This window comes from Dendropsophus ebraccatus, chromosome 3 (genome assembly GCF_027789765.1).
Source record: "Dendropsophus ebraccatus isolate aDenEbr1 chromosome 3, aDenEbr1.pat, whole genome shotgun sequence".
NCBI lineage: Eukaryota > Metazoa > Chordata > Amphibia > Anura > Hylidae > Dendropsophus > Dendropsophus ebraccatus.
The window spans coordinates 65,189,356-65,216,720 of NC_091456.1; the positions used below are offsets into that span (position 1 = coordinate 65,189,356).

The 27,365-nt window shown below is 44.8% G+C and overlaps 1 protein-coding gene across 1 annotated transcript in view; it reads left to right on the forward strand.

Moving 5' to 3' along the window:
* The first annotated feature begins 19,578 nt into the window (after positions 1 to 19,578).
* Positions 19,579 to 27,365, forward strand: part of UHRF2 (ubiquitin like with PHD and ring finger domains 2) — a 77,132-nt gene continuing 69,345 nt past the window's right edge. The window contains exons 1-2 of the mRNA XM_069961942.1: positions 19,579 to 19,744; positions 19,943 to 20,114. Coding sequence (XP_069818043.1) covers positions 19,962 to 20,114 — 153 coding nt within the window. The 5' untranslated portion in view covers positions 19,579 to 19,744; positions 19,943 to 19,961. The remainder of the gene's footprint in view (positions 19,745 to 19,942; positions 20,115 to 27,365) is intronic.

Sequence of the window (27,365 nt, forward strand, 5' to 3'; positions counted from 1 at the left end):
GCTTCTCTCCCCCATATGCTTCTCTCCCCCATATGCTTCTCTCCACCATGCTTTTCTCCCCCCATGCTTCTCTCCCACATATGCTTCTCTCCACCATGCTTTTCTTCCCCCTTGCTTCTCTCCCCCATGCTTTTCTCCCCCCATGCTTTTCTCCCCCCATGCTTCTCTCCACCATGCTTTTCTCCCCCCTTGCTCCTCTCCCCCAGATACTTCTCTCCCCCGTGGTCCTCTCCCCCATATACTTCTCACCCCATACCTCTCTCCCCCTTGCTTCTCTCCCCCATGCCTCCTCACCTCCACAGTCACCTCCACCGAGTTTCACCTACTGCCCGGTCGTAGCGGCCGCCGGATGTGCTGCGCTGCGGCGGGCCGTGGTGCACGCATCTAATCAGCGCGTGCGCCACGGTCCGCCGCAGCGGCCCTGCACTTCCGGTCTCCGCTGATTGGATTGGAGCAGCATGCACGGCGGGCGCTACGGGTGGGCAGTAGATGAGATGAGCAGCTGGCGAGGCGGGCAGCAGCCGCGATCTGCGAGCCAGATGCGGCCATCAAAAGAGCCGCATCTGGCTCGCAAGACCGGGGCTGAAGAAATCCGGGGCAGCAGGCATTTTATTCGGGGCATGAGCCCCGAATAAAACTGCCTAGCGACGCCACTGGCAACAGTTAAGACGGGATTTGATCACAGCGACAATGAGAGCTGATTCAACAGCAAGGAAGGGACAGTGCCTCAAGCGGTCAACTGACCGCTGTCATAGCAACCACAGACTCTAACACACGTAACTTTCAGTTAACCCCCAACCCAATGTTCATAGGTGCATAAAAGCATTCATCCATGACCGGAAAGCCTCTCAAAAAGCCGTAGTCCTGATATGCTTCACAGTTCTTTAGTCAGTCTCACACACTGTCCATGTTGACATAAACACGTTCTTTTGTCGAAATACAAATATCAATGTCGATCAGTTCCAAAACCCCAACGAGGATAACTTGGTCCAGGCAGAGGTGTATACACACCAATCTGCCACAGTGGTTTCAGTGGTCTCAAAGCGCAACACATACACAGGCCTCTATGCATCCCCGCTGCCCGCAGACACCTCCGGATCCATCATCTCGGGGTCCAAGGTCCAATGTAACCGCATCAGGTGTGAATAGAGACCACAGAATACCTTAGTTCGCTTATGGCAAAGGCATTTCTTGTAGTTCATCATCAAAGAGTAGAATGGGGCAAAACTGACAGTATGTGTGACAGATAACTCCTCCTCTTCCAAATACACCCTTTATTTGGCAGACCCAAACAAGGTGGCAGCAGTCAATCAGGTAGCACTTTATACTGATTATACTACTACCTGATTAACTGCTGCCCCCTTGTTACGGTCCACAAAATTAAGTGTGTATTTTGATGAGGAGCTCTCAGTCGGTGACTAAGGGCCCTATTCCACCAGACGATTATCATTCAGATTATCGTTAAATCGTTCGAATCTAAACGATAATCGTTCGGTTGAAATGCAGTTAACGATTAACGACCGAACGAGAAATCGTTGATCGCTTTATAACGCTCCTATTCAACGGAGCGACGGCAGCAGATCGTTGCTATATCAGTCGCTTGTTTTTCAACATGTTGAAAAACAAGCGACTGCAACGATCAGCCGACATTAACGATGTCGGCTGATCGTTGCACTCTATTCCACAGGACGATTATCGTCCGTAGCGGCCGATATCGGCCGAATACGGACGATAATCGTTCAGTGGAATAGGGCCTTAAGACCTGGACCTATTTTTATCGTTGCTCGCTCGCAAAACGTTCGCAAATCGTTTGCATTGAATAAGACATCGTTTGGTTGTTCGCAATAGATACGAAAGCAATAGCGAATAAATAACGAAGAAAAAACGATCGCAATTACGATCATAAGTAACGATTATCGTTCCATGGAAATGACTGAACGTTTTCAGATCTTTCGCAATATCGGTCATTTGAGATCGTTAATTGTTAACGATAATGCAAACGATAATCGTCCGGTGGAATAGGGCCCTAAAGAAGCATACCAGGGCTACGGCTTTTTGAGAGGCTTTCCTGGATGAGTGCTTTTATGCACCTATGGACATTAAGTTGTGGGTTAATTGACAGTTACATGTGTTAGCGTCTGTGGTTGCTATGACAGCGGCTCGAGGCAGCGCTCACAGCACAATGATTGGTTGGTGATTGGCACTAGCGCAGTGAACGCAGCAGGATGCCAGTGTCTGCACATGTTGCGCTCCTTCCTCTCTCTGTTGGTGGTCTCATCTGTTGGGAGGCGGGTCTCTCTGAGTATTTTTAACCTTTGATGCGCTTTTGTGAGTTCTAATAAAGTACTTGTATATATATTTTGTGTTTTTTATTTAGCCAAGCGGCACTAGTATCAGCCATAGGTGTGAGGTGCAGCACTCTGTTTCTTCCCTGAACCGCATTTTGTTTCTCTCTTTTCTCCGTGTATTGCACTCCTCCTGGTGAGACCCACATGACCGCAATTAGCAGGAGACACCTGAGTGCACATGGTTTTATCCCTCCTGTTTTTTCCCATTCTGTTTGCTGCAGCTATGGTGAGCGCAATACCTTATCCAGACTTGTGCTGCTTGGGGGCGACCTTCTCCGCCGGCGGTGCTGGCCGGGTTCTGGTGTGGTGTTTTTGGGTCTGGTCCTGTGGCATGGGGGTCGCAGGGCCGTCCCATGGCCCCCGTTCCCTGGCTGTGCACGCCTGCGGGGTTGGTGGCCACTGACTGGCACGGTGTGGACTTAGTGTAGGGACCCATGTGTATCAGATACCGGCACGAGGTACATGGGGCAGTATGGCTTGATCAATTCATACACAAAATTCTGATGTGTTTTTTATTTAGCCAAGCGGCACTAGTATCAGCCATAGGTGTGAGGTGCAGCACTCTGTTTCTTCCCTGAACCATATATATTTTGTAACACAGGGGTGTTTAGGGTAAATGTGAAGTAATTGCTACTAGCTCCCTATTGGTTGCGGTTCCTTTATATAGCATGATATGATCTTGATCTTGTATGCTTGAGAAAGACCATTTTGGTTGAAACGTTGCTATGTGTGCCATGCTGGAATAAAAGTTTTCTTTTTTACATCTAAATCCGCCTCTGTGGGATGCTGTTACCTTTTTAGACTTGGAAATTTATTGCCCTACATGGACATTAGGGCTGGTAACTATTGCATCTGTTTTTTTTGTATATTCTTATAAACATTTGTGACTGGAGGGTCAAAAATAAGGGCGTGCTATAGTGTTCCCTGAGGGAAAGAAGCCAGAAAAAAAGGCAGAGGTTGAAGATTTTAGCTAAGTAAGTAGTGACAGCAGAAGAGAGAGACTGAACGAGGTGTGAGGGGATAGGGTCATTAGAGAAGATGGTCGGGTAAAAGGGGTAGAGGAGTCTGGAGACTTCTTATTATGTCACTGGTTCAAAGGCTGAGAGAGATGAGAAGAAAATGCAAAAGGGAATGGGATTAACACTACTTGGGGACTGCGAGCTGATATCTTGATGGATGTTGTCTATTTTGTTTTTGAAGTAGGAGGCTAGATCTTTGGTGCAGAGAAGAGAGTGGGTTTGAGAAGAGAGTTGAGGGTATCAAGGAGACGTTTTAGGTTATGAGATAGAGAAGAGACAAGAGTAGTAAAGTAGGATTGCTTAGCGAAGTAAAGAGCAGAGTAGTAGCTTTTGACCACAAACTTATAATTTAGAAAGTTTGTTGTTGTCTTGGATTTTCTCCACAGACTCTCAGCACACCTAGAGCACTGTAGAAGAAAACAAGTTCTAGATTTGTGCAAGGGTTGTGGCCATCTGTGTCAGGCTGTTTGGGGTGCACAATTGTTCAGGATGGTTTTGAGGGTGGTAGTCTTTTCTAGCCATACTAAGACAGGAGAGGGTAGAGATAGGAGACAGTGATGACTTTACAGTGTCTAAGAGTTGTTGGGTGTTGATGCCATGTGTTTCTGTGTGTGAGTGAGGTCAGGGTGTCAAGAGGAGGATGAGAATTTGTTACCAGGAAAGAAAGAAGGTTGTGGTCTAAGAGCTTGATGGTAGAGTTAGTTAGGGGAAAACCGGGCAAAATCCAGGGTATTCCCACCTTTGTGGGTTGGCGAGTCAGAAACCTAAAAACGGCCAAAGGAGAAGGTTAGAGAAATAAACTGAGAAGCTGATGGGGAGATTGGTTTGTCAATGGGGATGATAAATCACTCATGATGAGAGCAGGAATATTAGAAAATAGAAAGTAAGGAAGCCAGGTAGAGAAGTTACGAGGTCAGCCGGGGGGAGGGGTTTGATAGATGACCGCAACTCAGGGAAACTGTCCGGAAGGGTCATATGGTGTGAACCTCAAAAAAGAAAAATGAGAGAGAGGGTAAAGGGTATGTGAAAAGAGGAGTCTGGGGAAAGAAGTACACCCAGTCCTCCACAATGACTGTTCTCAGTTCTAGGGGTACGGGTAAAGCTTAAGCCACTATAGGTCAGAGCAGCGGGTGAGGCTGTATCCGACTGTTGTTGCCAGCAGGAACGATTTAGTAATGAACATGTCAAGAACTTCAGTGAGTTTGTTACAGCCGAGTGTTCCAAAGAGTGCAGTTCATGGAAATAGATTTGGCATGCAGAGAATGCTAACCAAATTATGAGGGTTTCTATGAGAGGAAGGTAAAAGAAGTAACTGTTAGTAAAAGAGGGAGGACCAGGGTTAGGAGAAATGTCCCTTGCTGCAAGAAGAAGGAGAATTGTAAGACATAATAGATGATTAACGTGTCACTGTCGTTATACCTTTCTAAACCTGAATCAACAGTAGATATTGTTTTTTGTTTGTTTTATGTTATCATGGAAAACACGGCACTTCCTGTGTTAACACTTTTTTTTTTTTTCAAAGACTCTAAACACAGGAAGTCCAAAGTTCCCAGGTCATCTGAGCGCTCACAGAGAAGTCAATTATTTGATTGATGGATGCATTGAGCTGAGGCATTCTGTACTGGCCGGTACTTTATGAATTCAGTCTCTTTTTTTCAACCAGCACAAGACTAAAAAGATGCCTTCAGAAGACTGGGCCTGGATTTCAGATAAGTGTAGCTTTCTTTTGAAGTATTATAACAAAAAAAATTGAAAACATGCTTTATATCACATATACTGTTTATTTCCATTTTGAAATTTATAAGGACAGTGACACTTTATCTCCTTAACAACCATGGGTGTACATTTATGCCCCCGCTGTCTGGGCCTTAAGGCAGAAGGGCATAAATGTACGCCCTGTCGGGGTCCCGGGCTATGGAGCGGCCTCAGGAGCTGAGCTCGCTCCATAGCCGGTGAGGACCGGCTGCTATCTGCAGCCAGGCCCTCACCCTCAATGGCGGGGCGCAGCGTTCACGTGGCCACCTGCCATTAACCCCTAAACGCAGCAATCACAGCATTTAAGTGTAAGTGACAGGAGCATCTCCTGTCATTTACCGATCAGGACCGCGCTGCAGGGGTCCTGATTGCATGGCCTGACTGCCGGAGGTCTTACCTGCCTCCATGCAGGCAGGCTCTATCAGAAGAATGCAGATAACACTGATCCCTGCTATGCTATGGCATAGGAGTGATCAGTGTATGTAATCCAATGTATTAATGTAAAAGTACCCTAAGGGGACTTAAAAATTGTAAGAAAAAAAATCACTAAAAGATTTAAAAAATGTCTCAAAGCCCCTCCCCCACTAAAAGTGAAAATCACCCCCTTCCCATTGTATACATAAAACACAAAAAATAATAAAGTTAATCAACATATACCATAGTGTGCGTAATCGTCCGATCTATTAAAATAAAACATTATTATTCCTGCATAGTAAATGGCGTGAATAAAAAACGGTAAAAAATTATTGTTTTTTTAATTACATTTTATGTGTACAAAAATTAGTAAAAATCGATCAATACGTTTGATCTAGGAAAAAATACATTTTACAAATAAAAACTATAGATCATGGCGCAAAAAATGATGCCCCATATGACTCCGTAGGTCAAAAAATAAAAAGGCTATAAGAGTCACAATAGGGCCATTTTAAATATAGCTATTTGCAAAAAAAAATGTTTTACTGCTAATAAAAATAGCAAAACGTTAGAAAACCTAGTAAACATGCATATTGCTGTGTTCAGACTGATCTATAGATTGAAGAAAAAATGTCAGTTTTACTGTAAAGTTCATTACGTAAACTTATGGAAGCCACCCCCCACCCCCCCAACAAAAAAAAATTTGCGGAATCGTCCCAAATTCATCCCATAAATGATATTTTGGGGGTTTCGCCATTCATTTTACGCAGATTGAATGCCATTACAAAGTACATCTGCTCCTGAAAAAAACAAGCCCTCACATGGCCCTGTAGGTGGAAAAATTAAATAGTTATGGGTCTTAGAAGGCGATAAAAATGCAAAAGTGACAATTGGCCTGCTCCTTAAGGGGTAAGGCAGGGTTGTTTCTGTGCTGCACCTTAGAGAAAAAAAAAAAAAAAGGAAAGAGAGAGTAAGAACAGTACATGGGTACATGGGAAGAAGAGAGGGGCCAAAACAGGGGGGATGGGTGGTGGGGTAGGTATGTAAACATGGAGTATATATAAAATTGCATTTTACTTTTTTTGGGGTCTGTTCACACAGAGCAAAAGCTGCAGATTACACAAGGAAAGTTTTCTGCCGTGGAATGTACGCGGAATTTGTGCGTATTCCACTCGGAAAGTGTTCAGCTCGTTATCAGCTCTTTATGAATTCCGCGTGGAATACTTGTGGATCCCGTTCACATTCCTTGCCAAAATTCTGCGTGTAAAAGAAGGAGGTGCCACCAACAATGTTGCAAACTTTATAGACTAGACCAGTGCTTCTCAAGCTGTGAGGCGGGCCTCACCAGTGAGGCGCCGCCTAGTTGTAGGTGAGGTCCAGGTGAAAAGCCAGTTTTCACAAAAGTAACTATAAGCTGCACAGTCCTTTTTGCTGTTTACAAAAATCTCCATTTTAGTAACATTATTCATTTATTTAGTACTTGCTTTATTATTATCTAGAGCTTGGGAGTTGGGTATCCCTAGCATTATATTCCGCTTTTAAATGAACTTTCACCACAGATGGTGAGGCCCAGGCACCCTATTGGTCAGTCTGGTAAGGCCCAGGCATTGCCTTGGTCTGCTGGGTGATGCACCAGTAGAAAAAGTTTGAGAAGCGCTGGACTAGACTATATGGTACCAGAATTTTCTAGAACAGATCACTTCAGAGCTGGCAGAGGAAAAGGAGCTGAGCAGAGAAAAGCTGATAAAAAATGACTGGGAAAAAAAACCCTCAAAAAGCCCCCAAGAATAGTTAAAAACATTTAAAAACAACAAATAAATTCAGAAGGCATCGCTACAATACATGAGATCCCTACAAACACCACTCAGCTGTAAATCCATATATATGCACACGCTTACCTATCCTACATGCTTGTACCCTTCCCTGTATATCTGTCCCCTTCCCTGTATATCTGTCCCCTTCCCTGTATTTCTGTCCCCTTCCCTGTATCCATCCCCTCCTTGTATACCCGCCTTCCCTGCATCCATCCCACCTTTTTTTTATTTCTGTGTGCCAAGTGTTTCATGACATACACTTTTTCTTTGTTCTGATTATTGCTGTTTGTTTGGTATGTCACACTATGAGCACAATTGATTTGGCTGTGCATTTTCCCTTGCATTAGCTGAAAGAGAATGTACTATCAGACCTCTAATATTGCGATATACATACCAATCTGTCGGTGCTGACTTGTAGACTACGCTGGTGTGGGGCATTTTTCTTTTCCATGCCCGGTCGCTGTTAATTTCCCCACCGAACGGATATTCAAATGAGCCAGGTTGAAGTCTGAAGCCTTTGAAAAGTCAGAGGTGCTTGCAGTTGATGCAGGCTTAGGGGATCGATCTATTGGTGGAGCCGGCCACCGGCTGTGCCGGGCCCCATAGCAGTGGCGTGGTCTACCTTCATGTCATCTATACCACTTCCCCACCTCCCTTTCCCCTGCACCCTCCAACTGATAAGTGTCACTATGCTTCAGTTTACTTACTTTATCACATGCCTGTAATGTATATAATTACGTTTAAATTTAAGGCTGCATTTACACACAGGCAAATTAAGGGACCATTGATTTTTATTGGGCCATCAGTTGTACGGATCCATGATTTGCTCATAATCTCACAGGCACTAGTATGGTCCATAATTGTGTCACGGATTCACCCATAAAAGTCTATCGGAGCATAGGGATGGATGCCTGGCTTTGGTTTTTCCCTTGTCATTACATTGACTTATAGGGCCACTCAATATGGTGGTTTTGGTGGTTCCCTTACAGGAGCCACCCCTTGGCTGGGTCCTTCCCGGAGGGAAATCTGGCTAGTCCTGTATTTCTAGACTCATTAATGAGGCTACAGGGGCTCTTCTTTTGCATATTCATGTTTCCCAGGGGGCAATGCACCTAGGATTTCACTGCATTGAGCGCTTTCACTAGCAGCCGGCAGTGTTATTGTTTAGCTGGTCTCCCCGAGATCAGCAATCTGTTTCTCTTATGGCTCTACTAGGCATTGCTCCCACCTAGCCAGAATCCTGCTCCACACTTATTAGGGGCAACACCCTGAAACAGCTGTATGTGGATGGATACCTGGCCTTGGTTTTTCCCTTGTCATTACAGTGAATTATAGGGCCACCTAATGTGGTGGTTTTGGTGGTTTCCTTACAGGAGCCACCCCTTGGCTGGGTGCTTCCCGGAGGGATATCTGGCTAGTCCTGTGTTTCGAGACACTTCACGGGATCTTCTTTTGCATAGAAATGTAATAACCTCACAGAATTAAAGGTTAGCTCCTCCTGGCAGCTACTGCACCAGCAAGTCAGTGCAAGTGATCAAGATGGACGTAGAGAAGCTGATAATCCTAGTTTAAGAGAGAGCCTGAGACAAGAGGGAGGCATCCAATTTCTCCTGCATGGCCAGGGAAAGAGCCTGGGAGAAAGTAGCAGGGGCTAATGTATGTTTACAGTAGTCTTCACTAAAGTTTCTGTAAAGTAATATTTTGTTTCTAATTTTTCCTTAACAGGTTCTCAAGTTTCTCAGGCAGCACTCAGAGCTGTCAAAGCATAAAAGGTTTTTCCAGAAACTGGGGAACCTATGGAAAAGGTGCCAGAGCAAATGCCGGTTTGGTGCAGGGCAGCTCTTAGGGATGATTGACACCTTCAGCAACCACCCTAATCCTAACCAACTGGTCAGAATAGTTGATTTCTTCAAGTTTTAGGCCATACTTTTATGGTCCTACCCCAGCCACGACTGGCAAGAGGCATTTTATTCTTTCACCACCACTACTACACTAGCAACAACCAACCAGCCATTCAGTCGAGAGCTTTTTGATCTATGAAATATTTGTGGCTTGTTTTGTATTATCTCTTGTGAGTTCCTACACTAACTACAACAGGAACTAAAAATAACTAAACTAATCCAACAGGTAAAGGAGCAGTCTAGAACCAGTCTCTAATACATGGGGTCCATCTGCCAAGGAACACTTTGAACTGCTCATGCTAGTGACAAGTAGTAGTCTAGTGGGATAGGGCTGAAGGCAAGGACAGGTCGAACTCTGGCTCTGCTGTAGCAACTTGTACTAGGGAAAGTTGTGGAGGATGATGCAGGCTTGAACCACCTTCTTCACATTTTATGAATTTATCTGAAGCGCAGACTGCGCACATGCGCCACTTGCTCAGAATCCCGAATGCGAAGTCCAAATACCGCCTCACTTGTGGGACGGTAGTTAAAAATGCTTCTTTGCTCAGCCAAGCCATGCCTATGTAAAGGGCATGTCAAGTGGGTCTGGAGTCTAAGGCTGCATCCACACGTTCATTGTTTTTCCCGGTCCATGATTGTGGTCCGGCAGCTACCTCCGTGATCCGTGCAAAACAGTCCGTTTTTCATCCGTTTTGCATCCGCGTCTGTTTTTTTCACGGATCTGTGTTAAAGCATTTTAAATTACATTGATTACATCACATCCGTGTTTTTCAAGGATGAACACGGATGTCACATCCGTGTACATCCGTGAAAAACACGGATCTCATTGATTTCTATGGAGAATCCTTTCCGTACATCCGTTCCGAGTAATGACATGTGTAACGCCTGGAGTAGTGGATCCACTGGACCGTCACCAGCGATGGCACTAACCTCACCAGGGAGCGGAGTCTAAGGGGCCGCTGGTTTTCACCAGAGCCCGCCGCAAGGCGGGATGGACTTGCTGCGGCAGGCGACCCCCAGGTCGCTACCCCTGGCTTGGCTGCTGGTGATGGCAGGCGAGGCGTGGCAGGAGCAGTAGGCAGGAGATGGTAGTGGCAGAGGTCTGTAGTCGTGACCGCAGGAGACAGGCTGAAGACAGGAGCAATAGAGTAACGGGGAAGCAGGAACCAGGAACAAGGACTAGGGACCGGGTAGTGGACAGGAATCAGGAACAAGGACTAGGGACCAGGTAGCGGACAGGAATCAGGAACAACAGGGAGCTGGGCCAAACGCTATGGGAAGCATGTAGAGGCTCCAACACAAGGGACAGGGCATGCTGGGATTTATAGGGGAGTGATTGGGTGCAACTACCAATTAGGAGCGCACTGCCCCTTTAAATCTGAGACAGCCGGCGCGCGCGCGCCCTAGGAGGCGGGGACGCGCGCGCCGGCCGGCACAGCGAGAGACAGGAGCGTGGAGAGGTGAGGCGCCCCCCGGGGCCGAAGTAATAGCAGCGCCGGGTCCCTGACTATGGACACCGGCTGCTGCATGGGGCAGGAGGCGGTCGCGGCGGCGGCCCGGAACGCGGGACGCCGCCGCGGCCGTGACAACATGTCCTATTTTTTAACGGAACGGATCACGGATCCGTGAAATCACGGAACATCTGAATAGCCCGATAGAAAGCAATGGGCTGTAAAATTGTCCGTGCGCACGGATACGAGAGCACTGACAACTTCCCGGAACATGTGAATGCAGCCTAAGAGCCACTACATTCCACAACAATCACATAATGAGCTGCAGGTCTGGAGAATCCTGGCAGGGTCTTGGATTCTGGAAGAGCAAGCTGGTTAGACTAAACCAGTTCCTCAAGTAAGATCGCCGGCTGCATAACAATGTCTCGGAAAGTGAGTCCTGGTTGCAGCTCTGACAGCAGCTGGCCAAATGTGGCAATGTACATCCGGCAGTAGTTGTGGAACTTGCCAGCGTGCTGCTCTTTTTCATCGATCGCAAAGAGACAGTGGGGTGACCCCAAAATCTTTGTCTCCTCCTCCTCGGTCCCAACCACTCCTGCTGTTAGGACTCGGGCTATGCGTTTTGGCTATTCAGCTATTCTTGGTTTTAGCAGTGGCCAGTATTCACTCCATGACAGATCAGCATAGGTGCAGTGAGTTCACTGACTATGGACTGATGGCTGACTCACTAGTCAGCTGTCAGTATCTGGGCAGGACCTGGAGCCTCAGCCCCAATCACGCCTGCGATAGAGCCTTAGTAGTAAGTGTTTTCTTGACCTAGCATTTGTTCTGACTTATTCTCTTGGCAAACTGATTTCTGGCTTGAACTTCGACTATTCTCTGGACTCTGTTTCTGTACTTCGCTGACCGGCTGTTTTGTGACTTGGACCTCTGACCACCCCCTTATTGTGTTTGTTTGTATTGTCTTTGTTTTGTGTCACACTTTGATTAAGTTATGGAACTCCGCCCAGTTGTTCGCTGCTGCCTAGGGCAGTCAGGGCAAGTAGGTAGGGACAGCTGGGGTGGGTGCCAGTGCCAGGACTGCACTTTTCTGGTGTCTTCCATTCCTCACCTTACAGTCCGTAACAACTGCCTTGTTCACTAGACAATTGTAATGGTTTTCTAATCTCACTGTTAAAATCAATAAAAAGAGATCTGCTAAAAAAAAATATTGTTGAAAGCTGACACTTTTTTTTTGTTACTCATGCAGTGAAAGGCCTTGCTGTAGTCAACAAAGCACATGTAGGACTCCTATTGAATATCCTTTTTCCTATGCACTATCCACCTTTTGTCTGCAATTATGTCAGGTCAGGGCACCCAAAGGGAGCACACACTCAGACAGGTGAAGCCCTTCCACTGTCCCTGCCTATTTGCCTCTAGACCACCCTAAATGATGGCAGACAACCAAGTCAGGTTCCCTGTACTGAAATGAGGGTGATATGTAAGACAAGACAGAAAATGGTAACAAAGACAGACAAAACACAATAGCGGATAGTCGGGCAAAAATAGGTCATAAGCAGGAGAATCAAAATACAGATCAGAATCACAGAGCCAAAGAATACTCAGAAGCAAGCCGGGGTCAGGTATAACAGGAGTTCAAAATACATTGGAATAGAAAGCTTGAAACAGGTACAAAAAGTGTAAACCTATAGCAGGAATCAGGCCTAGGAAATGACTGAGCTTTATGTGAAACCAGGTCCCGGTTTCATAGGCGATTGGAGCAAAGAAACAAGAGATCGGACAAGAGGGCCGGACTGTCATTAAGGCAAGGTGTTAATTGCATATGTGGTGACTGCTCTGCCGGTGAGCAGAGACAGATGGCCGGTCACAAGTTAGATAGAACAGCGTGACTTAACGGGTGTAGTGGTTGGACGAAGTATAGCCCTGCCCGGTGGTATTTGTCGTGACACCAGTGCCGGTTGGGCACACAGGTATGCTGGAACACCTGCTTTTATTTTAAATGGGCTGGCTATACCTTTTCCCCTGTTGACAGTAACCTTCCAGGCTGTTTGGGGGTCCATTTGGCGATTGTCACGGTGGTCCGAAGTGGAGTAGTGACCCACCCGGACTATTGGCACTGCCTCCCACAGAAAGGGGAGATAACCCAAGGAAAGTGTGAGTACTGTGTCGGTGCTTGGTGAAGAACCACAGAGTCCCGTTAAAATAAATATTGTTTACTGTGAAGATACTTGGTACAGAAAAGTACAGTATACTTTTGTCTTGATAAGTGATATAAGGGCCCTATTCCACAGGCAGAGCAACGATGTAAACGAGCGCCGATCTGCTAGATTGGCGCTCGTTTACTTGGCCTATTCCACGGCCCCGATGATCGTGAAACAAGGGCTGCAAGGACATCGTTACCGATGTCCTTGCAGCCCTAGTTTCATACATTACCTGTCCGGGCTGCAGGTCTTCTTCTCTCGATCCCGCGCGGCAGCATCGGTTTAGGAGCAGGGCTGTCTGAACTCACAGACCGCTCAGCCAATCACTGGCCGCAGCGTTTCCGGCCAGTGATTGGCTGAGCGGTCTGTTAGTTCAGACAGCCCCACTCCGAAGCCGATGCTGCCGCGTGGGACCGGGAGAAGAAGACCTGCGCCTGGACAGGTAATGTATGGTCCTGCTGAAATTGTCGGTCGCCGCCACGCACCGCTATTTAACCTTAGCGATGCTCTGGTGCAAACGACGATTTTAGGTCTGAACCTAAATGATCAGCCAATGACGCGATCATCGGCTAATTGTTATCTTTATTCCACTGAGCGAAAATCGTCCGAATGGGGCCGAATCAGTCCTTTGGAATAGGGCCCTTAGACCTGATTTGCACTGAGAGTGAAGAGGGTGGTACAGCTGTGCTGGCTGGCTTGTGCTGAGAGATAGAAGATGTTAAGAAGAGTAGAAAGGAAGATGTCGAGAGAGTCCCAACCCAAGTAGTACTGTGCTCTGCCGGAACTTTAGAGGTAGAATAAGTAGAATACTTGAAAGTAGAGAGAATACTTGTGCCTGTGTTTTGACTCCTTGATCTTTGCACCACCTTTTGCCCACCAGTGTCGGTTGACCCATCCTAGAGGGTGACAAAGGCCCCAGACCTTGTTACTTGGGATGAGCAGAGTGGTCAGAGTTCTCTGATTACACCCTCGCTGCGAGAAAGAGTGCTTAGGCTTCTAGCAACTTTGCTCTATCCGGATCAGTTCCTTCTTCCTTCCCTGACTTGTCCTCTCTAGTAGTGACTTAACACTGCATAGTTTGTAATAGGGCTGCTTAGGGAATGTCTAGATCTCACGTATACATGTGCTCTGCTCAACATCTAGACTACACACTCTGGACTGGGGGCCTGGCAGAAGCCAGGGCCCAAATGTACTGCTGTAGGGAGCAACCTATCTTGCATCCTTCCTCTACATAATCCAAGGCAAGAAAGACCTCACACTTCCTCTACCCATGTGACTTCCTTCCTACAGCCTATGTAAACTGTGCTGTGAGTGGGTGAGGAGTGCGTGTGTAAGATTTAAAGAAAAAGGTGATAGGTTAGAAGAAGAAAGAACTCACATTGGTGTACAGATCCATGTGGTACATAGGAAAAACAATAACCCTTTAGTTCCTACAGCTGTGCAATATCTGGACACAAATACTTGTAACAACGACATATAGTGGTAAAACTTTGGTACTGCTACATTATCACTTACACTATTAAGTACAGACTTTTGTGAAGAGTGTAACCAATAGCAATACCCGTGGTGGGACACCACATACTCCCCCACTTTGAAAAAGCCATCCATGGCGTAACACCTTGAGAAAAAGGGTGGGCGTAAAGTTAATGGGTTAGAAATGCAGACATATAAAATCACATATAACACTTTGTTTTGGCCAATAATGAAATTGTCCACAATAAAAGCTAGAATACTGGATGCATCTGTCTATATGCACCCTGTCTGATGGTATGATGCGTCAGTCTCTGTAAAACAATGAGGCTTGTTCCTCACAAAAAAGAGGAAGTAAGGAAAGGGGATCACGGCTAGGCCAGGTGCAGGAGCTTGAACAGGGGCATTGCAAAAATGGGGGACACCAAAACAAACTTGGAGGCAACATAGCTCAACAAAAAGCTTAGCTGAGCTGTTTAAGGGACAGCAAAGTGTCCTTTCTTTTTTATTCCTTCGGGAGCGCTGTTGGTAAGTGAGAGATGCTCCTGTTGATCTTTTCCTGGGTTGTGCTGGAAGAAGCCTCTGGGGTCCAATCCTTTTATAGCAAAGGCAGCCCTCTGTCATTGTGGATGCTAAAGCTGTCATCACTGGCGTTAGGGTTAAAGTCACAGCCGCGTTATAGGTGACCTGAGGCTGCACTTGGGACACTGTGCACACTTCAGACACTGCTGCAGCAAGAGTAGCTGTGGTAGCTGTAACAGCAGGTCTCTGCCTGACAACTCTTTCAGGTAACAGTGGAGCTCTGGATTCGGTGGTAGTAGCCACAACAATCTGTTTCTCAATAGCTTTCCACTGATGATAAGCTTCCTAGTTTCATTCCAGTCCTTTGATGCAGTGGGCTTAAAGCGACTCTGTACCCACAATGTGACCCCCCCAAACCACTTGTCCCTTCGGATAGCTGCTTTTAATCCAAGATCTGTCCTGGGGTCCGTTCGGCAGTGGATGCAGTTATTGTCATAAAAACAACTTTTAATCCGGCAGCGCTGTGTCTAACGGCCGGGGCTTACATTTGTATATGCATTAGGCTGGCACCACCTCTCCGTCCTTCCTCCCCACCCTCCTCATCATTAGGAATGCTCCAGGCAGATTGCTTCCCTATTGCCCACCTGTGTGCATAATGAACATGGGCTGGATGGTTAATACACCTGTGCAAAGCTCAAACAGCAGTAAATGTTCCTGGATCATCACGGCTCCATTCATTCTCTATGGATGCCGGACCTATCTCCACAGCTTGGGCGCCAGCTTCTGACCAGGATATCTCGGTCCCGGGACCGGCTCCGGAAGCGGGACTCGGTGAGATGAGGTCAGTATAAGGGGATCTAGTTGGGGGTCGGGAGCCTGTCACCCAGACATGGGGAGTGACAGGTTTCCTTTAAGCTTTCTTGCTCTGGTTTCTTTGTGATTGAGGGTTCTTATAGCCAGTCAGTTTCCTTGTTATCAGCTGTGTATGCTCTGCAGTCAGGAGGCTGCTCCAATGGGATTCTGGACCAGGCTCTGGTTCACTATAAGTTGTTCTCATTCATTGTTGTCCTAGTTCATTGCTGGTTATTCAGTATAGTTTCCCTGTCCTGCATTCCAGCTCTGCCTGCATTTATCTGTGTACCCTCTGGTTTTCTGTCCCTTGCTTTGTATTCTGACCATCCTTGCCTGCCACCTGCCCTGACCTTTTGCCTGACTTTTGACTTCCCTTTTGTTTGGTGATTCTGTACTTTGCTGCCCGCTTGTTATTACCCGGAGTGTCGACCCTGCATTATTGTGTTTGTTCGTCTTGTTTTGTCTTTTTGTTTCACTAATATAGGCCAGGGACTGCCGCCCAGTTGCCCGCTGCCACCTTTAGGGCAGATAGTGGCAAGTAGGCAGGGACAGTGGGCGGGGCTTAGCTTAGGGCTCACTGTCTGTTTGTTTGGTGCGACTGGTCCTGACATATATACTGTAATTTGCACTCACATTCCATAAAATAAATACCACACACTACATGGATGACAAATTTGCCAACATATCAAATCGTTCCCCCTTAATCTTACTTAATAATCTTACATAATCCCATAATGTACACTGCTCAGAAAAATAAAGGGAACACTCAAATAACACATCCTATATCTGAATGAATGAAATATTCTCATTGAATATTTTGTTCTGTACAAAGTTTAATGTGCTGACAAAATCACACAGAAATCATCAATGGAAATCAAATTTATTAACCAATGGAGGCCTGGATTTGGAGTCACACACATTAAAGGCTGGTCCAACTTAGATGTATTGCCCTTAAAACAAGTCAAAATAAGGCAGAGTGTTGTGTGTGGCCTCCATGTGCCTGTATGACCTCCCTACAACGCCTGGGCATGCTCCTGATGAGGTTGCATATGGTCTCCTGATACATGTGCTCAGTGAGAACCTGATTATATCTGTGAAGAGCACAGGGTGCCAGTGGCTAATTTGCCACCCCTGGTGTTCTCTGGCAAATGCCAAGCATCCTTCACGGTGTTGGGTTGTGAGCACAACCCCATCTGTGGTCATATCCTTATACAATCCTCATTTAGTCGGTTTATAACTGTTTGTGAAGACACATGCACATTTGCTTCTGTTGCTCCTTGCACAAAAGAGGAGGTAGCGGTCTTGCTGCTGGGTTGTTGCCCTCCTACGGCCTCCTCCACATCTTCTAGTGCACTGGCCGGTCTCCTGGTAGCGCCTCCATCCTCTGCACACTGCGCTGAAACAGCAAACCTTCTTGCCACAGCTTGCATTTATGTGCCATCCTGGATGAGCTGCACAACCTGAGCCACTTGTGTAGAGTTCCTCTCATGCTACGAGTGTGAAAGTACCACCAACATTCAAAAGTGACCAAAACATCAGCCAGTAGCATAGGTACTGAGAAGAGGTCTGTGGTCCCCTTCTGCAGAACCACTCCTTTATTCAGTGTGTGTCTTGCTAATTGCATGTGAAATTGATTGTCAATCAGTGTTGCTTCCTAAGTGGACAGTTTGATATCACAGACGTTTGATTTATTTTGAGTTATATTATGTTAAGTGTTCTCTTTATTTTTTTTAAGCAGTGTACTATATGCCCAGTATTACTGTAGCACTTAGATATATTTCTTTCGACCTCTGCAACTAGTACTGGCTTTTGTGGTAACATACCATGTGGTAACATATTTTTTTTTACAAAGCTTCTCATCGACACTAGATTTTCTTCCTTATGGTATGAGATAATTCTTGGTGTCACAATCTCCATTTCCAATCTTGGGATGTCGGCAGTCGACTTGTGTAAAGGTACCGTATTTTCCCGCGTATAAGAAGACTTTTTAACCCCGAAAAATCTTCCTGAAGCCTCTCTCATTCTCCCGGCAGCCGAGCCTCTCTGACCCTCTCCGATTAGACGCTCCGCTGCCCAGAAGAGGTTCGGTGATCTTCGTCTCCGATAGTGTACATCACACTGCCTGCATCGGGAACGAGCTAGGAGGTGCGCAAAGGCCAGGAACGGGCTCTAGGCTAGTTAAACCTTTTTTTTTTTATTTAGCTGCAGTTAACCCCTGCCTGACCGCAGCAGGGCTGCGGTCAGGCAGGGGTTAACATTTTCTGGCGTATAAGGCGAACCCCTGACAATCTGCCTAAAAGTCAGGGGTCGTCTTATACACCCAGTCGCCTTATACGCCGGAAAATATGGTAATAAACCATATGAAAAGCTGTAACAATCACAGGGCTTTAATAGCCTTTGGTACAAAGGCCCTAAAGTTAGTAATCAATTTTATTGGAGCAATGGCTCCTTAACATTTAAAACTGGCTGAAGGATATGTTAACTTTCCATTTTTTACAAGATGTGTATTTTTGCTCTTTTTCAATTTAACAAACTTTGGATAAATCCAGAGTACAAGCAACTATTAAAATAATAAATAAACCCATATAAAGGTCAACAAACCTTGGGGCAAACCGAGCGCCCATAGCAGTGCCCATAGCTTTTACTTGCAAACCTGACTGAAGGTATTATGTCACAAAAAAATTATCAAAAATAAAATACTTGTGTACAGGTGAAATAAAAAGATCCACATTTAACAAATACAATAGGGCCTCAACTGCACTTATCATGCGGGATGTTAAAATAGAAATAAAATAGAAATGATTATGCTGGACAACACTGTCCTTTCCGAGTGAGCAACCCAATAGTGACTATTGGCCCACCCTCATGCAGCTGCCTATACATAAGTATTGCCATGAGAGCTCTGCCATCACTGTGGCTTACCTCGGAGCATGTGTACGTGAACTACATTGGTACGGGGGCATCTGTGGCTGGCATCCCACTGACTTACATCATTTTAGGGTACAAACCCACACACCGTATACACAGCAGATACGCAACAAATACGCAGCAGATTTGAAGCAGATTTGATGGTGCAGATTTGATGCTGTGTTCAGTTATTTAGATCTAATCTGCTGCGTATGTGCTGCGTGTTTGCTGCGCATCACAGCAGTAAATACGCTGCTTATACGGTGTGTGGGTTTATACCCTAAAACTGCATTGCAGTGTATCCTTTGTTTTTGGTGTATACAGTAACATAGTTGACTATGCTTTGCATACGGCTGAACTGAAACAGATACAGAGAAACATGAACCAGAAATACATGTCTACCCTTATAATGTAAGAAAATAAAAAATCTATAATTGATGTCCTGGTGCAAGGGATAGGGCATTCTTTACCATCCTGAGGGCCTATAGTGGTCTATGGATGGGCTGATTGAGCACATGTCATGGCCTTAGTGTAGTGTTCTGACGCTTTTCTGTGAAACAAGAACTACTCCGCCATAATTCAGCGACTACACAACCGGCTCTATCCATCTACTGACACTGGCGGCTGCGGTAAGATAGCGCAGCAGAAAAATCGCCTCAGGTTGTTCCCGCTGACGGAAAACCGCGTACAACTTGTGAGTGCTCATGGTGCAGTAGTAAGTAAGCGCTCCCTGCGGCGCTCTCATGCTCCTGAGGAGGAGGAGGAGGAGGTGAGGGCACATGCAGCACAGTAGCACAGGACGCCGAGAGGACACATGCACCGGGAATGGGGCGGGGAGAAGCCGAGCGCTCTTAGCCTCTGCTCAGCCGCCTGTGTGGTGAGGGCCGGCCCCGGCCTCGCTTTCATTACGCGAGATTTCAGCTTGGCGCCGTGACCCCCATGTGAGAGCAGCAGCTCCTAGTAAACACTCCCAGAGCCGCGCAGACATGGCTGCCCGGCGCTTCCAGCACTAAGCAATAATAATACGAGCAGCAGCAGCAGCAGCAGTACCAGCAGCAGCAGCGCGCACTATAAGACAAGGCTCGTCCTGGTAGTGTGCAGCACTTCCCCTTCTTCCTCCTCTTCTCCTCAGCAGCAGCAGCAGCAGCGCCTGCTCTGTCGGTGGAGCCACTGCTGCCTTCTTTGTTGTGCTGCTGTGGCTGTCATCTCTGATGCATTAAACAGTGACATTACTTCGAAGACAAGGGGGCAATCCAGAGAGGTGATTTCTTTCTATTTCATCCTGCAGCTTTGTGAGTGTGTGAAGGATGTGGATCCAGGTGAGGACCATTGACGGAACAGAGACCCGCACCATCGATGACCTCTCCAGGCTTACCAAGATTGAGGGCTTGAGGTTAAAGATCCAGGATAGTTTTAACGTCACCCCAGACCGCCAACGACTCTTCTACCGGGGCAAACAGGTAAACAATAGCAGGCAGCAGCACATCACGCCATGCACCGACATTTCCGCTGGCACCCATTGCATTAAGTGGGGGTCTCTTCAAGAGGCAATAAAAAAAAAGTCTATTCAAGAGAATACAAACAATAGTCTAACTTTGTAGCATAGTACGTGTTTAGATTCAGCCATCCATGCAGTCACGTCAAGGCCCAGAGGGGCCAAAGATGGACAGGAAGTTTATTTACATGCATCTATAGATGAATAAATCCATACATTTTATATTCGTCCCATGGATGCATTGTGTATAAACTAATGACCCCCACACTTTGGGCCTAACACTCAGGGATGGTTTGAAACTCATACTGTATTACAAAGTTTAAGCATGTCATGTAATCACTTAAAATAAAAAGCATTATTTACCTAGCCCAGAGAACCCTCTCACCCTGCATTCCTTCACTCTATGCTAGGCGGACAGTGCATTAACCCCTACAGCACCCAACACCTGTGCCTTGTTTACCACTTCTCATGTAGTGTCTTTCTAAGACAAAGCATTTACCCTCCTTAACATATCTACGTAGCCGTGCCATTCTTCTTTTTTTTTTTTTTTAAATAAAAATAGAACTTTCTTGACTTTTGATGAATAATAAAATATTCCTGCTCATCTACTGTTTTCAGCATTGTTTTCTTAAGTACCTACTTTATACCATACATCCTCATTGAGCATCTGTCAGCTCTTAGCAGAATTCCTATGCTGCCGAGCGTCGTTTGCTGCTTAACATCTCTTTCCTAATATCTATATTTCTTTTAACTCCCTTTTCTACCTCTACACTTAAATTGGAACTTCTTATTTAACGCCTTTCTTGCTGCAAGATAGTGTTGATTTAATAACAAGAGTGAACCCCCATCGATGTGTGCTAGACGTCTACTGTTCTACTTCCTTTCTGGAAAGGCCTAGAAGACGTAACTTGGCATGCAGACACACAAGTATTTTGCTAGCGGAGAGCTAGAGGCCTATAAAGCATTCACGTTGTGTCTTGATTTGTACTTTCATTGGCTGAAACTAGCGAGGTAGTCACCATGGAACACTTGAATTCATGTTAATTTAAATTTTACCAAATGTGTTTATCAATACAAGCGGATTAGCTGTTTAACATACTCCAGCTGCAGCGTAGACGTGTGTTCGATGTTTGAGGCTGCCCACTCATGCCAAAGTAAATTACAAAGAAAGCTACATGGAAGCAAAGGGCCCTATGTAAAAGTACGCTGTGGATTGTGAAAACCTAGAAAGAATAGGACTATGTTATAGCTTTCTATCAATAATTCTGATATTTAATTACTACTTTGTTTGCTTTGCGTGAACATTTCTGGTGTACCTCTCAAATGATGTATGAATTAATATTGATGGATTGTTGGGAGGGGAATACGTTAAGATGAAGTAACAGAGGAGCTGATATAATGTGTCCACATGTTGTTATGAAGTGCGATTTCATATTAATGTTGTATGACTTAAATAAATGTTGTATTGCTAAATATCATCCCTATAAAAAAGTAAACCCTGTTTTGATCCTCCATCTTTAAGATTCTTAACCCCTTTTTTGTTTTGGTGGCTAAACCAAACTGCACGACTCTGCCCACAAGCTGCAAAAGCCACTAAGCTGTGGCTGCCTCCGCCATGTGACTCGTTTTTATGAACAATGCGTACTGGAAATGTCAGCAAGGGCCTATGTGTAATGCCGGTGTACGAACATCATTTAACTACTAATCATCCAGTCTACTGTTTGCACTTCTACAAATAAACAGGGATTAGTTCAGAAATCGGACAGAAATCTTACTCCGTCTTGGTGAAATCATATAAAGAGCCAAACAACTTCCTTTTGTGTTTGATAACATCGACGCATCATGGCTTCTGGGAAAATGTTACTTTTTTGTATTGGAGGGATGACTGATTTCAATGATTGATCTCTTCTGTGGTTGTGTTGACTAATCACTACAGACATTCCTAGAAATATTAGGATAATGAGTTAATTGTAGCTTATTCATTTGTTTAATGTCAATAGGAATCTGTTGGTGTGTAACACATTTTTAGTTGTGGACTTGTTTATGTGCTTTGTTTGTAAATAGCAATCCAACTATTGGTTTTATGGCAAAATTGTGCTATGCACTCTGCTTATATTTAATTGTTATCTCTCCAGTCAGTTTTGTTTTTCTCAAATCTTCTCCAATGTGCAGAGTTAATGAGAGGCATCTGGCATAGTAAGGCTTCCCGCCTCCTCGCATTACAGCATGTTATGGTTCTGTGATCACAATACTGCTCTATGTTTGGTTACTTGAACTTTTATCTGATACATGTAAAATGGTAGTTGGCTTTTTATTGGTTCTTATATTCTCTTTTAACATTTTGTATTATGAAAAATTGACAGCACTATTTTAACAAGAGTAGCTGATCTCGTAAGTAATCCTCATGGGCGTGGTTTGCCTTCCTATAATGTTTTAGCCTCAGAAAACTTGTTTAAAGATAATAAGTAATCCTGGTGTGCTGCAAAGACTGGGCAGAATGTCATTTAGACATGGTGACAGGGCTGCATGTTATGGCTTAGGCTGCATTTACACACACAGATAATTTACCAGTTTATCTGACAGATTTTGAAGCCAAAGCCAGGAATGGATTTGAAACGAGGAGAAAGCTCAATGTTTCCTTTATGACCTGTTCTCTGTTTATAGTCTGTTCTTGGCTCCTGGCTTTGACTTAGGGTCCTATTACACAAAGCGATTTTTAATGATTAACGACTAACGATAAACAATTGCAAACGAGATCGTTAACCTTAAATCGTTCACCATATTACATAGAACGATGGTCGTTAGTTATGATCGTTACTTCGATCATTACTTTGATTGTTTATTCCTTCCGATCCCAGCAAAACAATGAACAATGTGCAATTACACTGAACGATTAGTGAAAAAATGCAGAAATTGAGCGATTGAATGTGGAATTACAGCGAACAATTAGCGATTAGCGATTTTAGGTGCAGATCTAAATCAACAATCAACGACATACGAACGATTATTTAATCGTTGCCTGCAATTGCACAGAACGATTATCTTTTAAATTCAAACGATATAACGATTTTTGGCACGATAATCGTCCAGTGTTAAAGGGCCCTTAAAGTGTACCTGTCATAACTTTTTAAACCAACAGTAGATGGGAAATAAAGCAAGTTTGCAATATACATTCATATTTTTTTTGTTGTTGTTATCCTGCTGTAAAACAAAGCTGAATTTACCAGAAATCCAGGTCCTAAAGATGTCCTGTTTTCTGACTCTTTGAGGGGAAAAAAAGAGTCAGAAAACAGGAAGTGCCGTGTTCTCGATGATAAAAAAAAAAAAAAAACAATTAATGTAAATATCAAACTTGCTTCATTATCACATCTACTTTTGGTTAAGATTTTGAAACTGATAACGACAGGTACACTTTAAAAAAATCTGTCAGGTAAATTGGTCAGATATCTGTGTGTAAACGCAGCCTTAGTGGCAGGCTACCTGTTTATTTTTATCACTTTGCCTAGGTGCTGTTTGTAAAACACCTGCACATCTTTAGCACTTAAAATCCTAAATGGTTAATTTATTAATTTATTACATTGGCTTTGATTTCACATAGGCAACCCGAATGCTGTGACTGGGATATTGTGGATATTGAAACATTGTGCGTCGATCTGGGAGGTTGATACTGAGGTTGTGGTTTCCACAGCACTCGCCTTGCACTCTAAATGCACATTTGGAAACCTGGCCTTAGGATATGTATAGAGATGAGCTAACCTCGAGCATGCTTGAGTCCATCCGAACCCGATCTTTCGGCGTTTGATTAGCAGTGGCTGCTGAACTTGGATAAAGCCCTAAGGCTATGTGGAAAACATGGATATAGTCATTGGCTGTATCCATGTTTTCCAAACAACCTTAGAGCTTTATCCAAGTTCAGCAGCCCCAGCTAATCAAATACCGAAGGTTCGGGTTCGGATGGACCCGAACCCAATTCGCTCATCTCGAGATATGTAGTGTGAATTTAAAGTGATGAATTTTAAGAAATTATTTCCAAATATATAGTTTATAGTTTGTAGAAAAAAAAACTAGAAGGGGGGGGGCATGATTAAAAGCTCTACATATGTTAAAAGACTAAAAAAGGTTCAGAAGGGAAGTGTTTTTAGCGGAGTGTGCGTTGCTCTCCCCTCAAAGAATTGACATGTCAATTCATTGAGCGGAGAGCAGTGGAAGCGGAAGCGTGCAAGCCCTCCTATAGAGATATTGTGAGACACTGAGGCAGGGGGAATTCCGCGGTGGAGAGTTCCGCCGCGGAATTTCACTGAATTGTGTGAACATATCCTAGTAGTACTGACTTCAGCAGCTTTTCCATGCTTCGCCCCTGACAGGAAAGGGGAAAATAGGACTACAAAACTTGTATTGACACCAGCTCCTCCTTCTCTTCTGTGACAATGCATCATCCTCTAATGTCACAGCTGGATTTGGTCTCTGATCTGCTGTCCCACCCCCCTGAGTTACTCACCAAATGTGAGCAAAGAGTGAAAGAAGCAGGTGTTACAACTTCAGATTGCTCAATAGTCCGTGGTGGAATTAGATGTTCTGCAACAGCTTTGTGCGGGAAAATAGTAGGATTGCTGGGGGAGGGGAGTAGACAAGGTGAGAGGGCTACGGGAGAGCAGTACATTCGGAAACTTTTAGTGCAGAGCAATTGCTCAACCAGGAAGTACAACCACAAATTAGAGAACTAAGAGCCTCCAAACTAATGGATTTTTGATGGTTTCAGAACTAGGGCAGACAGGTAAGGAATGCTACATGCTTCTGCAGCAAATTATTTATTAACGTATGTTGGAGTACCCCTTTAAGTCAGCAGTCTCTACAGTGTAATTGGGGAAAGGGGATGGTGGAGGAGTGCAGGTGTAATGTTAGCTAGCAGGAGATAGTAGCAGCGTTTCAGCTTCAGTGAATCTGTATAAAATAATAGACATTTGTGAATTAGAAAGAGTAGGAGGTCCGCTTCACAAGCGGCTGATCTTGAGAACAAAAGGCTTTATGCAGATACGTACATGAGTGCCTAAGTATATCGTGCAGTTTGTATTTTCAACTGGAGGTACCCTTTAGTTTACATGATTCCTTGGTCGTGAACACCATCTAAATGTATGTTTTATAGTAGATTTTAGTGAATTTTGCTATGAGAAATGTCCATAGAGGTTAAAGTGATTCTGTACCCACAATCTGACCCCTCCAAACCACTTGTACCTTTGGATAGCTGCTTTTAATCCAAGATCTGTCCTGGGGTCTGTTCGGCAGGTGATGCAGTTATTGTCCTAAAAAACAACTTTTAAACTTGTAGCCCCGTGCCCAACGGCCGGGGCTTAGAATATCTGTGCCCTAACTTTGCACCACCCCTCCGTCCCTCCTCCCCACCCTCTTCATCATTAGGAATGCCACTGGAACATTTTCTCCTGTCTGCACATTGCACAGGTGCCTTAACGATCCAGACCATATGTCGTGCTGACACAGCTGACGAATAGGAGACAATCTGCCTGGAGCATTTCTAATGATGAGGAGGGTGGGAAGAAGGGACAGAGAGGTTGTGCCAGCCTAATGCATACATAATCTAGGCCACTCCCATTTGGCACGGGCTGCCAGTTTAAAAGTTGTTTTTTTAGGACAATAACTGCATCACCTGCCGAACGGACAGTCAGATTGTGGGTACAGAGTCGCTTTTAAAGAATCCTTTCAATCCAGTGACATCTCAGCACAGCATTATGTGGGCAGCTAGATCCTGTACCATCTCTGCCTGCTGGGAGCACAGTAACCTGCCTTCTATATTATCCTAAATAAGTTAATAAACCATAAGTATACAGTCAGGAAGACTGAAACTATAATTTTCTTTATTATAACTGGGAGCTATGTGTGGACATTTTATTCTGCAGGAAGTACAGATCCAAGTAGACTCTAGTAGAAAAAGTGTGTCACCAAGGTCTGATTCACACTACCGCTATGCAGCCATCCCAGTATTACATATAGTGCTTGAAGGCATAATAAAAAAATAAATAAAAAAAAGTGAGAGTAACACTTGAAATCCTTAATTGGAAACTTTACTTTTGGTTAGAGTTTCCTTCTAACTAATTATACTCAATTATACTCTTTGTAGTGCTACACTCTATCAGGAAATCAGTAGCCACTCAAATATAGATATCTCTTCCTGTGTCCATTTTTACAAGGATGGGCTTATGAGATTTCCATAAGACAGAAGAGATCTGTGCTTGATCACAAGACAGATGTGGAGTGAAGTAAAGGAATCTTGAAGATGAATAGAAAGGAGACCAACTATCTACAGACTAGACTAAAAGGGTAAATCTAGCATAAAATCATTTTATGACTTCTTACATGGCCCTCCTGTTGATGTCATGATTAAAAGGGCCAGGGAACACTGTAGAGTTTACAGTTTACACGGAGTAAAAGTATCAGGACTCTCCGCCGTGTCCGCCTGACATGTCAATTCTTTAAAGCGACTCCGTACCCACAATCTGTTCCCCCAAACCACTTGTACCTTCAGATAGCTGTTTTTAATCCAAGATCTGTCCTGGGGTCCGTTCGGCAGGGGATGCAGGTATTGTCATAAAAATAACTTTTAATCCAGCAGCGCTGTGTCTAACGGCCGGGGCTTACATTTGTATATGCATTAGGCTGGCACCACCTCTCTGTCCTTCCTTTCCACCCTCCTTAACATTTACTGCTGTTTGAGCTTTGCACAGGTGTATTAACGATCCAGCCCATGTGCCGGGCTGCCACAGGTGGGGAATAGGAAGCAATCTGCCTGGAGTATTCCTAATGATGAGGAGGGCGGGGAGGAAGGACAGAGAGGCTGTGCCAGCCTAATGCATATACAAATGTAAGCCCCGGCCGTAAATGCTTGTCACCATTTTCACATCCCATGGTGCTTTGCAACCATTTTGGTTGTAATCCTGTGTTGTTTTTTGGTGTGTAGGAAAATTGTAAAGTGTACTTATAATTCTAGATGAAGAACAAGAATAATTGATTATATTTCTTCAAAGAAATAACCATATTTCTGACTATTATTTAACTTGAATCCTGCCTTTATCAGCAGTTTGTACTTTAGTAGGCTCTACTTCAAGTTGCTAATCTTCAAGTGCTGAACTTCAAAATGGGCAGAGACTATAGCTGTTTTGAGGTCTCCAATACATAGCACACAACGACCTTGCCTCTTTCTCTC